This window comes from Rhinatrema bivittatum, chromosome 7 (genome assembly GCF_901001135.1).
Source record: "Rhinatrema bivittatum chromosome 7, aRhiBiv1.1, whole genome shotgun sequence".
Classification (NCBI taxonomy): Eukaryota; Metazoa; Chordata; class Amphibia; order Gymnophiona; family Rhinatrematidae; genus Rhinatrema; species Rhinatrema bivittatum.
In genome coordinates, this window is record NC_042621.1 from 215,017,619 (window position 1) to 215,031,004 (window position 13,386).

The 13,386-nt window shown below is 44.0% G+C and overlaps 1 protein-coding gene across 3 annotated transcripts in view; it reads left to right on the top strand.

The window, feature by feature from the left end:
* The window catches only part of PAPSS2 (3'-phosphoadenosine 5'-phosphosulfate synthase 2), a 98,487-nt gene extending 85,332 nt beyond the window's left edge, over nucleotides 1–13,155 (top strand). For 2 of the 3 annotated variants that reach the window (XM_029609804.1, XM_029609807.1), the window contains 2 exons: nucleotides 290–519; nucleotides 7,984–13,155. In XM_029609804.1, coding sequence (XP_029465664.1) covers nucleotides 290–519; nucleotides 7,984–8,125 — 372 coding nt within the window. In that variant the 3' untranslated portion in view covers nucleotides 8,126–13,155. The remainder of the gene's footprint in view (nucleotides 1–289; nucleotides 520–7,983) is intronic. The other variant, XM_029609806.1, reaches the window with a different exon arrangement.
* The last annotated feature ends 231 nt before the right edge of the window (nucleotides 13,156–13,386 follow it).

Below are 13,386 nucleotides of genomic sequence, written 5' to 3' on the forward strand. Positions count from 1 at the left end.
CACTGGTGGAAAAGGGTTGAGAGATTGGGTGAAAAACAAGAAGATGACAGAGTTGGTATTGAGTTGCATATGGGAATATGTATGTTCTTATTCCCAAATTGGAAGAATCTCAGCTAGACAGATTAGATGTGCCAATTCGGTCTTCTTCTGCCATCATCTACTCTGTAATAACTTCCATTTAGATGGATCCTTTACATAAATCTGAATTTTCCTTCTTGTGCAGTCTGGTATAAATTACTCAGTATGTAACCCACTGCTAACAGTGATTTGTACGACTCTTTTTTTGCAGGTCCAGTGGCACTGCAGGGCTCGAATGATTGCTGGTGCTAATTTCTACATTGTTGGACGAGACCCTGCAGGCATGCCTCACCCGGAAACCAAGCAAGACTTATATGAGCCCACCCAGGGGGCAAAGGTCCTGAGCATGGCACCAGGTCTGACCTCTGTAGAAATCATTCCATTCAGAGTTGCCGCGTACAATAAAGTAAAGAAGGCCATGGATTTCTATGACTCAGACAGGTAACACTTGAAGGAAACTGGTTTAGGTTTTGGAAGGGGTGGTTGCATTCTTTGGATTCTACCTACTTCTGTTACTGTTTTGCTCACATGTGAGCCTGGGATAGATGGCTGCATTACAAGCCGGGTGTCTGCTTCTTGTCATGGCATGGAGCTTGTCATTATGCATTTCTTTATAGCTGGTGAATGGGGGGTATCTGTTCTGCCTTCTACGGAGAGAACCATGTGAAAAACATATGTGAATCCAGCAGGCGATGGAGGCTAGGGGATGAATTTTAAAAGAGTTGCTCACGTTAAAAGGCCCATACATGCAAGTATATGGGCCAAGCGCAAGCAACTTGTATTTTAAAAGCCACAAATTACGTGCATATATTGCACGTGTGCGAGTAAAAAAAAAAAAAGCAGAGTTGGGACGTGTCAGGGTATTTCGGGGAGGGGGGGGGGCACCAATTTACGCGCAAAAATCTGTATTTTAAATCCAGGGCCCACAGCATGCAGCAGGCTGTTAGCCACACATATTTACTTCTGCTCTTAATGAGGTTTAAGTCTGCATAAATCTCTGTTTAGGCCTAAAATGACATGGTGAGGGGGTCTGGGTCAATGGGGGGGTGCATGCTGAAGAACCAGAGGGGTCCGGGTGACCTCGGGATGGAATGAGCAAACTGGTGGACTAACTGGTCAAACTGGGAATGCCCTTCATGCGAGCATGATCTAAAATCTGCTTACCTGCACGTGTTAAAAGCCACAAAGTCCTAAGGAAGAAATGAGAAATATGTTTGCTCAAGTAACGGCTTAAAATTAGGAGCACCCATGCATGTGGTAGGCGTATTTCAAATCATACGCGCACAACTGTACATATGATTTAAAATTCCAGCGTGTGTCTGCTCCTGCTCCCATACATATGTCTATGGGTGCCCACGCGCTCGTTGTAAAGTTACCGTCCCTAAGCGCACATTCTTGTAATAGGGGAATATCTATAATGTGGATTTTGTAAAGTGAGGAAAGCAAAACTATAAATATAGTTAAAGAAACAGAACAGATATGAGTCTGTACTAGACTATAGAAATGACTGATCTTCCTTATAACCAGAAAATTATAAGCGGGAAATCATTTTTCTCTGTTACTTTACAGAACCGTTACAGTGATATAAAACAAGTGAGCACGTACATTCAAAGTGTAACACATGGGAGATACATTTCAGCATGTTAAGCTCTTGCTACTCTGGTTTCTGTGCTTGTCAGAAATCACTACTGATCTCACTCTCTGGGCACCTCAGAGGTCCTAGCAAGGGGCGGATTGGCCTATTGGGGGATCGGGCATTCCCCAGTGGGCCGGTCGCTCCCATCACGTGATTTTTTTTTTTTTTTTAAACTTCCCGGCCAAAGACAAGAAGAGGGCGCTGCGGCCTGAAGAGAAATCTGCGGGCAGGGCCGGTGGAAGCACTAGGTCTGGGGCGCCGCGAGTAGTGGTATCCCAAGGAGAGCCAATGCCCCCAGGTGCAGGGAAGCTAATGCAGCGCTGCGACAGGCAAATCGGCAGGGCCATGGTGGAGCTCACGTCACCACGGCATGAAGAAAAAGATCGCGTTTAAACGCGCTGATGCTCCTCCTCTTTCCTGCCTGTGCGGCCCCGGAAGTAAACGTTGCTGGAGCCACGTGGACAGGAAGGAGGAGGAGCATCAGCGCGTGCAGAAGAGGAGCAGTGCTTATGGGCCACCGTGAATCCCAAGTCGCAGTGGCCCGAGAAGAGGAAGAAGCCCAGTATCAGGGCCGCTGCAGAGCCCATCCTGCGGCAACCCGCGAAGAGGAGGCCCAGAGGTTAGAGAGAGGCTGAGGGTCTGTAGAGGGTGTGTGTGTGCGTGTATGAGATGAGTTGAGAGACTGTGTGTGGGAGTGAGGACCTGAATGTTTGCAGAGACAGCATGTGAGAGCCTCTGGGTGTGTGAGAGAGACTGGATGTGACAGTGAGAGCCTGTGTGTGTGTATATGAATGATTGTATGAGAGAGAGCATGTGACAGGGAGAGCCTGTGCTTGAGCAAGACAGCATGTGGGAGTTAGAGAGAGCCTGTGTGTGTGAGAGTCAGACAGCATGTGCAAGAGAGAGACTGTGTATGAATGATTGTATGAGAGAAAGCATGTGAGAGTGAGAGCCTGACTGTGTGTTTGAGGGAAGAAGATAGATGGAGAGAAAAGAAATAGAAAAAAAGACAATATGAAAGGAATTGGCAAAAAATAAGAAAGGGAAGGTGGAAAAAAAAAAGCCTGTCACCAACCAATTAGAAAACTAAGATCAGACAGTAAAGGTAAAAAAAAAAAATTACTTTTTAGTGACTGGCATATGTAATCTTTGAGAATGTGCAGGAATAGCACCTTCTCAATGTGGATCTTACAATGTACGAGATCAGCATGGAGAAAGTGGAAGCCCACAGGGCCTGCGTAGAGGAGGCAGCAGAATGGGCTTCAGTGTCAGTAGCAGCAATCGGCACCTCCCCAATAGCCATGTGGCAGCAGAGGAATGAGAGAGGTTCCAAGGTTGTTGGCAAAAGAGAGGGGGTCTGCCTTTAGTGTGTGCATGTGTATGAATGGGACTCTGCCTGGGGGTGTACGTGTGTGAATGCATGGGTGCCTGCCTGGGGGTCTGTGTGTGTGAGAATGAATGTGTGCATGCCTGGGGGATCGGGAGGGAGTGGTGTGAAAATGAATGGGAGCCTGCCTGGGGGTCAGTGTGTGTGTGTGTGTGAGCCAGTGAGTGTGAGAGCATGAGTGTGTATGAGAAAATACAAGGGAGTAAGAGTTTGTGTGTGGAGGGGGAGGGAGTGTCTTAGAGCTGAGAGTGTGTCAGTGTCAGTGAGAGCGAGAGGTTATGGTGGATATAAGAGCATGAATGTGTATGTATGTGACAGTGTATGTATGAGAGAGAATGGACATGTGAGTATGTGTGAAAGATAGAGGATAACCTCCTAATCCTCGACAATATCAGGGTGACTGGAAATCAAGAGCTCCCACAGAAGGGGACAGCAGGGGCTTTTTAAAATCCTTCTTAGTTTTAATTATTGAATATTATTTGATGTCTGCTCTTTTTGAAATATTTTATTGGTGTTATATACACATTTTTGAAAATTTCCCTGAGTTAAATTACTGGAGGTTCTATTCATCAGTAGTTTTGAAATATATTTATTTATTTATTTATTTATTGTTTTTGTTATACCGAGTTTCATGATAGGCATCACATCAACCCGGTTTACAAATAACAAGGAGTGTAAAGCATAACGTTACGTAAAAAACAATATTTTCAATAAGAACCTTGAACTTTAAATAAAGAGAATCAGATAAAGGGAGAGAGAAAGTTACAATAAAACAAGGAAAATAAACTTGGAACTGGATGGGGATAAATTGAACAGCATAATATTTACATTTCAGCCTATTGATACATTAGAATAGCAAGTGAAAAAATAAGACTATGAAACGGTACATAGGTAACTAAATGAATAAATATGACACAGATGTGAATGGTAATGGTATGATATATATTCAGCAGGAATTAATGAGAGGGTGTTTGAGGTTGGTTGATTCGTGTTTATATATTTTTAGTATGATTTTCCTATTGTGATGTTTTATAGTTCTTGATTTTATTATTTGATGTTTTATGAGGAATGATGGTATGTTCAGTTTTTCCATTCCTGCATTACATACAGTCTAACTTGTTGTGATTTCCAGTTCAGTTTGTCTGTGCATATTTTATGGTCCCTTTATTCTGTATTTGGTGACTCACCAAATTGTATGTGTAATTGGGTACTCATGGGCCAGTATGGAGAAAAATCCCCCGGGCCACTATTTTCCCACAATCCGCCCCTGGTCCTAGCTCCTGACAGTTTTCACTGAAATTTGGCAAAAGTATTAACAAATTAGTAATTTCAGTAAAGTCAGTCAATGAAGAAGCCCCCTGCAATGTGTGTATGGACAGACGGACAGATGTACCTTCAAAAATAGGCATTCTTGATCTGGTAAAAGGCATCTAAAGAATAGCAACCAATGCTGATCCTATAAGATCATAAGAAATGCCATACTGGGTCAGACCAAGGGTCCATCAAGCCCAGCATTCTGTTTTCAATAGAGGCCAATCCAAGTCACAAGTACCTGACAAGTATTCAAACAATAAATAGATCTCAAGCTACTATTCCTTATTGATTAATAGCAGTTTATGGATTTTTTTCTCTAGGAGCTTATCCAAACCTTTTTTAAACCCAGTTACACTAACTGCCATAACCATATCCTCTCGCAGTGAATTCCAGAGCTTAATTAGGCGCTGAGTGAAAAAAAATGTTCTTTGATTTGTTTTAAATGAGCTATATGCTAACTTCCCTTTAATGTCTGCAGCATTCTAACAACAATTAGCTATACAGTCATAAGGTTGTAGCAAATAATGAGGCTTCAGCAGTACACAAGTATTTTGAGGGTCACACAGAAAGCAGTAAAATATATTATGTCCCTACCATCATAGCTGAGGAGAAACCATATCCCATATATACTTGTGTATAAGTCGAGAAATTGATGCCAAAAAATCGGCATAAATTAGCTGGCTCGACATATACTCGTGTACTATATGCGGGTTCTGCACAGCCCCCCCCCCCAAAAAAAAAACTCACCGAAAGTCCGTGGTGGTCCAGCAGGAGGCCCAGGAGGGATCGGCTGCCAGTAAATCCTTCCTTCCCTCTCCCATGGCTGCCGTCCCTGTTCAATCTCTCCCTCCCTCCCGAACCCCCTGGTGGTCCAGTGGATCTCCCACTCCCAGGCCCTCGGCTGCCAGCAATCAAAATGGCGGCGGCAGCCCTTTGCCTTTACCATGTGACAGGGGCTACCGGTGTCTTTAGCCAACCCCTGTCACATGGTAGGGGCCGTCCATTGCTTTTCACTGGTTCTTAGCACTCCCTCTATCTTTCGCTCTCCATTCCGCTCTCCCTGACCGACTCTCCATCTCCCCCTCTGGCTCCCTCTCCTTGGCTCTCCTGCACCTCCCCAACCTCCATCTCCCTTTCTCTAGCCTGCCCCCAAAATAAACACACACATGCCAGCATGTATCTGTCTTCTCCTCTCTTGTTCTTTCTCTCCCTGCCCGTCACCTCACTATCACTCCTGTTTGTTCTCCCCAGCTCCAAATTCCCATTTCCCTTCTTAGTGTAATTCCCCTGTGCTTGAGGTTCAACCTTCCCAGACATGGAGAGTACAGGATCCACTCTGCCAAGATGGGGTGTACATTCTCTGGGGCCGTAGGCTGGGAGTAGGTTTCCCTGCAGGGCCAAACTGGGCCGAGGACCTCTCAAAAGAACTGTAGTGTCCTCTCTGCTCTTGTGCTCCAAAAAATGAACATTCATTGTAAAACTCAAAAAAACAGTAGTAGCAGAATAATCAGGTTTCAATAGCAGTTCCAGTTCACAGTCCATTTTCTTAACAAGTGGATCATTTTTCCTAATAAACTCATAGTTGCCAAAAGAAGTTCTTCTCCCGAATTCTTTCACACTGTTAGGCTACTTCCAGGTCTCAAAGGCCCCTGTTCACCTCCCCTACACTTTTACCCTTCTAGATCACTGCCAGAGCCTCCAGGCCCCGGTTCACCTCCCCACAGTCTCTGTTCACACTTCTCCACAGGGGCAGTCTCCTTCCCGTGCCTCACAACAATGCTTCTCCATGCACTCTGTCTCTCTAAACCCTAAGGGGGTCCTGATTTTGATCTCTCACTTCTGAAGCAGTTTAAAATCCAGGAATTACACTCCAGGAGTAGCTGCAGAGACTGTGCACTTCTGCTGGGCCAGTGTTGAAATAACCAACTGGTACCTCTACCTCTAGGTCCAGCCAGGGCTCTTCCCCATCTCAACCCCCAATACCATTTCCAGACACACAAATGACTTCACTGTATTCACACACTGCACAGCTCTTTCCATCTCTCTCTCTGGTGAAAACAGCTGGGAGCTTTCAGTTGAATTCTTTGTACTCTCAGACCAACAAGCTTGTAATCCACCAATTTTCTTTCCTCTCACATTGGTAATCCACACTACAGACTGTTATAGCACGTTATGATGAAGCGCCAGATGCTTCTCCTCCAATTCCCTTTGGCATAGACCCTCCAGAGCCTCTTGTCCCCACCGCATCATCAGGTGACCAGCCCTTTGACCCTATGCAAACCCTCCTTTTATACTGCACCATACTCACGCAGCCACTGACTAGCACCAGACAAGCCATTCACACCACTTACTCACTTCTAGTGGGGCTGTCCCTTGAACCAAACATTGAAACCTTCCCCATATTAATGAATGAGATAAACTTTTAACCTTAACAACCACCCTCCCAGAGGGCAAGGGCTACAACAATCCTTGTCCCCTAGAAGCCACTCATTTCTTGTAACCTCAGCCATGATGTTCTTACTATAAAATATAGCACAAACTTTGACCATGAGCCCTTACATGCCATACAGTGGCACCTGGGCCCCATTAGCTTTTCCCACCCTTTCAAATAATACTAGGACTAGGGGTCACAATATGATACCAGCAGGTAGTAGATTTAAAACAAATTGGAGAAATTTTTTTTTCACCCAACACACAATTAAGCTATGGAATTTGCTGCCGGAATGCAGTCAAGATATCTAGCATAGCTGGGTTTAAAAAGGGTTTCCACAAGCTCCTGGAGGAAAAGTCCATAAACAATTCTTAGCAAGGTGGACTTGGCAAAATCCACTGCTTATCCCTGGATGGCAGCAATAAGGAATTGGATCTACTCTTTGGGATCTGTCGGGTATTTCCTAATGACCTGGACTGGCCATTGTTGGAGTCTAGATGCTGGGCTGCAGGGACCTTTGGTCTGATCCAGCAGGGCAATTCTTATTTTCTTATGTTCTTCCTGCGCTTCCTGTCCCTATAGCTGTCTCCTTTTCCTTTTACCCCTGTGCAAGCTTCATTTCTAATCAGGAAGCCCATGCATTAGGAAGACAGGAGGAGGAGGAGGACACAGTGGCCATGGGGCAGGAAGAGCAGCACATTCTTTGTCCCCTGTGGTGCCTGCTGCTTCTGCTTCCGTTCCACCGCTGGCTGCCTCTCCTGCTCCTCAGCTGCCCTGAGACGGGGAAATACTGCAGTTCATCTGCGAGGAAGCAGTGATTGCTGCTGGCAGTGGATCACCAAGAGAAATGAAGTTGGCTGTTCCTGCAGCAGTGGTGAGTGGTTGTCTCAGCTTGGGCCTTCTCTCTTACTGCTGCAGTGATCTGGCTTCCAAGTTGCCCCTAGTTGAGAAACCACCAAGATAACAGATGCCAAGCACACACAGAAGCAGGTTCAGAAAAACAGAAAAAAATGCATGCCCTGAATATTTTCAGAACCAAGGTCTTGCAAGTTAATTGTGAGAACAGAAAACAGATTTCATTTTGACACATTTTTGGGAAATTTAGCTGATTCAATACATTTTTCCTCTGTTTACTAGGCACAGTGAATTTGACTTCATCTCTGGAACTCGAATGAGGAAGCTTGCTCGAGAAGGACAGAATCCACCTGATGGGTTCATGGCTCCAAAAGCTTGGAAGGTCTTAACTGACTATTATTGCTCTCTGGAAAAAAATAGCTAATTATACTTTTACTCCAGAACACTGTTATTCACAGCAGGGCTTCCCAAACCTGTCCTGGGGACCCCACAGCCAGTCGGGTTTTCAGGTTATCCTCAATGAATATGCATGAGATACATTTGCATAAGACAGAGACTCAGTATATGCAAATTTTCTCTCATGCATATTTGTTGTGGATATCCTGAAAACCCGACTGGCTGTGGGGTCCCCAGGATAGGTTTGGGAAGCCCTGGTTCACAGTGATCTTTGATGAATTGTTTTTACTATGTCATTGGTCAGTGCCATTGGATTCTTTTACAAATCAGTTATTGGGCAGCGTACATATGTTCTATACTCTTAAAGCAACAGTACCACATATTGGTGGCACTTTTCACAGGGATTTCCACAGGTAAATGTGTTTACCTGTAGAAAGAGTCCTCTGAAAGCTCACCTCCCCCCCCCCCCCCCCCCCACAGTGTGGGGGGAAAAGGTGAGGCACCAGGGATGCGGTTTAGGCTGACAGGAAAAAATAAGCACTAGGGTTTAATTTCAAAATTCCCACACTTGCTTTATTGCACGTGCTTTGCAAAGTGCAAAGTACATGGACGTAAAGATCCTGTGGCACTGGCCCACTACAGATTTTCAAAGAGAAACTCCATGGAGAGTTTCCCTTCCAAAATCGGTGTGCAAGCACCTCAGGGAGGCAGAGCACTTGGCCTCTAATTATTGAGTTTTTTTTGCATTTGGGTAGGCCATGCTGCTTGCTCTGCCAAACTGATGAGACTTCCTAGGAATGACTTTTTTTAAGTTCTGCACTACCGTGTGGAAGAGCCAGGTTTGATTCCGAGGCTGACTCCAGCTGTCTGGGCTGGGTTAGCTGTGGAGATGGGCCCCAGATGTCCTTAGGAGTGTCACCCGTCACCTAGCCAGAGAGCCCACTCACACCTGGCCTTAGGGGGGAGCCATAGTCCATTGCCCTGCTCCAGCAGTTTATTGCTGTTGAAGCTTCAGCTAGAGCAGGGCTTCTCACAGCTGTCTTGGTGACCCCCCACAGCCAGTCGGGTTTCAGGATGTCCAGGATGAAGAGGCGGGAGGTAAATGTCCTTACACTGGGCCTCCAGTGCATGCAGATTTTGTCTCCTCCCTTTTCCTTGCGGATATCCTGAAAATCCGACTGGCTGTGGAGTCATCAGAACCCATTTGGAAATGCCAGAGCTGGACGGCTGGGCCCTCTGTGTCTCCTCATGACTGTAACTGAGAGCAAGGTCGAAGCAGGTTCTGATTAGATCCCGGAGTGGCAAGAGACTACCTGGCCAACAGAAGCAGTGGAGCTCCTGAGCCTGCAGGCAAAGCTAGAAACGACCATTTCAAAGTGAAAAAGAATCCCTTTTAGAGGAAAACTGCCCTTTTCGCAGCCTGCACTTTATGCATGTAACGTAATGCAGTGGCAGCCTGGCTGGGCAGCACGTTTACAGTTATTTTCCACGTTTATGATTTTGTATTTCATTTCATTGTGTCCAATCCTTTTGATGTGGAGAGAGCCGCTCTGCTCCAGGCTAATGGCACACGTTACACCTTACTTCAGTACAGGTCAGTTGAGGTAGCAGAGTGTTAACTTTTCTCTCTTGCTCATATTACCTCCTTGGCATTGTGTGTGTGTGTGTGTGTGTGTGTGTGTGTGCGTGTGTGCGTACACATTGTACAAGCAGATCAGAAAAACATAATTAAAATAGTGCAAATTCAGTGTGTCCATACTAAAATGAATTTTATCCCTGCTAAAGCACTGACTCCTCCTGAGTGAGCCGGATCATATATTGATGCAGCAGTGCTAATGTTCCCACTCAAGAGCGCTCATTTGCCTGGAACTATGGCCTGGGAGAAAGAGCGGCTTAGTGGTCAGAGTAATGAGCTGAGAACCAGCGCAGCCGCAATTCAAATTCCACTGCCTTGGCCTAGTTGCTTTACCTTTCATCACCTCAGGTACCCACGCAAGCTCTTTGGGACGTGTATTTATTGTTCTTAAATACTTATAACCATTCTACAGTGCTGGGTAAGCCCAGGAGCACTATAAAAATGATAAATATGATTGCCTCTTTCTTAGCTCAGTTACTCCATGTTAATCTTAGGCTTCTTTTGGTTTTTGCCCACAGATGCTTTATTTCTCATGTTTCAACATTCTTTTGGAAAAAAGAAACATAAAAACATAGGAATATAACAGCAGAAAAAGATCATAATTCCTACTTAGTCTGACATGAACCTATTATTAGGACTTCTCTTGCCATTTTGCAATAGCTCTTCTGCTGAGTTCATTCTGCAGCTGTTCACTGCTCTCATGTTTTGTTTTGGTTTTTTTTAATTGATTTGGGTTTTCAGCCAGACCACCACTTCAATTTTGGCACATTCAGAATCTGCCCTAACCCCACTCACCACCATTAATGATGGAGAAATCCAAAGCTGTAGGGCCGTCAGCTCTTATTTATGGCTTCCTGGGTGGTGGTGGGGTATGTGTGTGTGGTGGGATGATTCCTCTCTATTTTTAATCCTTTTCTAGCCTGGTGATTGCAGCTACAGTCCTTCCGATGGAGGGACACAGACTGTGATCCCTTCTGGAATCCAGCGCAGATGCATCCTCAAAGCAGTCAGTAGTTGTCGCTGTTGAGCAATGGCTAGGACACTTCGTGTCAGTGAACTGTAATTACGCCCTCTGCAGCATCCCCTGCCAGTCCGATAAGCAGGGTATGAGAATCAAACTGGGTCATCGATCAGCCATACTACTCATATTTGATATGTGGTGAGGTGGCATTTCTAGCACACTTTTCAAATGGTAATTTGGATGGAGGCTTCGTAATCTATGTAGGTCTCTAGGAGTGGGGATGGCTTGGTGGGAGATGTGCACAGAAAGTTTAAGCTTTTGTTTTTCTTTAGAAATAAAGTACATGCAGAGAGGGACGTGAATATCTGGATGCTCTGGCTTGTTCTCAGTACTTGCCAGATTTTCTAAGCTTTCTTTGGTAATGCTGCACTGCTCATGCACAGTATTACATCAAACTCTGAGGAGAATAATCTTAACTTCAAGGCAGTTATGTTTTTATTGCTTTAAAAAAGGACACGGTTAGCATCTTTCTTGCATGAATACAATGGTACGGTGCAGAGCCTTGTGAGGAATAGAAAGGGGAAAAATAATTAAGGCTTGACTATCTGAAGCAAACAAAACAAAAACAAGACCGTATGTTGTGGAATGAAGTTCGTTTATTAATATTATTAAATAAATTGCCCGACTCTGGCAGAGTTTCATCTATTCGGCTGCATCAGGGGCTTAATTGTCTTTTATATTGTATTTAATATTACACAATTGATCTTGTGTGTGCCAGTGCATCAAAAGAAAGAAAAATACAGAAAATCTGAACTTATCGAACACCTTTATCCTTAGAACCTATGAACCGGCCTAGCAATGGATACTACCGCTCGAAATTCACTGGCACACACAAGATCAAGTGTGTAATATTAAATACAATGTAAGAGACAATTAAGCCCATGATGCAGCCGAATAGGCGAAACTCTGCCAGAGTCGGGCAATTTATTTAATAATATTAATAAACTAACTTCATTCCACGACATACGGTCTTGTTTTTGTTTTGTTTTTCCTTAGCTATGCTTGACCGTCTTCTGTTTTGTTTTGTTGGACCTTGACTATCTGAAGGCAGAGGGTCTGGAGGTGCTCTCATTTTAACGAATGTTTTAATTATATCCTAAACATGTTTGTTTTAGAAGACTGGTCTTTATTTTATCAACTTGTGTAGTAACAGTCTTTTTTTTTTTTAAAGAAACGATTGGGGATTAGTGCATTCAGTTCTTTTAGGGACATGCAATTGTGCCTTAGGTAAACTGAGCCAAATGCGAACCTTGTAGCGAAACTTTCCAAGAACCGATGGGAGGTCACTCTGAGCACAATTCTGTATCTGCTGGGTTTTTTTTGTGTCTCCTTACCTATAGCCTTCCCCTTGCAGACTCAAGGGTCAACCCAGAATCAACAGGGACATCACCCGCCTGACTTGGGGGCTCCAGGGACCTGCTTTCCTTCTCTTGCTAGCCACTGCCCACTAGAGCAATTATTACAATCATACCTTGAGGCCAGCAACGCAGGGCACAGATCCCGGGTGGGCTTGACTGGCGTCTTTCTTCGGTGGCCCCCAGTCTCCCAGCTGCAGTTGAACTAAGCAGAAAAAGCTGAAGCTGGGAGTGAGACCCCGATATTATGTGCACGAAGCACATAATATTGCTGAAAGCCAGCCCAAACAGTCCTTTTCATTCCCAGAACTAATGTGAGGTGATAAATTTACAAGCTGCAAATGTTTGAGTCTTACGGATTTAGGAGACAAACTGAAAACTGATAGCTGATACATTATTGTAAGTGAATCGGAGGAGGCCTGCCAGCAAAACTTGGTGTTTCCTCAAAATGTTCAAAAGTGAAACATGGTTAACTCAGTATGCACCTGAGGAAATACCTGTTTACTTTAGTATATTTTGCCAAGCTTTAACTCTTTCTTGCTGTGACAATTGTAATGAATATGGGTAACTTTAGAAATCATTTTTTAATAAAATAAATATATATCTTTCAAAATGTTTCCAAATTTTCTATGCCTTTTATGAAAATGTATGTAGCAGGACCAAAAGAATAATTTACAAGAGGACTGAGTACATGCTGTGTTAGTTCAAGAGCAAAGGAAATTGTGCTTGTGTCTGACCACTCACACCCTCTGCAAGGAGCCTCCACAGTCAAATCTGTTCCTGCTTTGTGCCTTCCTGATGCTGTATTTGTATATTAAAAATGAAGGATCTGCAATGTGTGCATCAAGTTGCACTAAATCCCTTCTAAATCATATTTTAATTGGCCTATATGTTTATTTTAATCAGAAGTAGTGTTTTTAAAGTGTATTTATTACAGACAGCCAGGAGCCAGAGACTTTCTGAATATACCTCCTGATTTTTAATATATTCAGAATGCTAATCTGTACCAACAGTACTCGTACTGCAAATAAATATTTCTCTGTATATCCTTGGGCATTGTTTGCTTTAATTCCTTAGGCTTGAAAGCCAGTCTAGTATCTTATCTTTCTTTTATTCAGGTAAGACATTCTTGTAACTCAAGTACCAGTGTTTTCATAATGAAATTAAATGACACGTATAATTAAAGAACTCAACCTTTTAAAAATTACATTTCCAGGAATGAGAAACTTTTTAAGACCATAATACTATGATATTGGTCTTCGTCAGGAGTGGCCAAC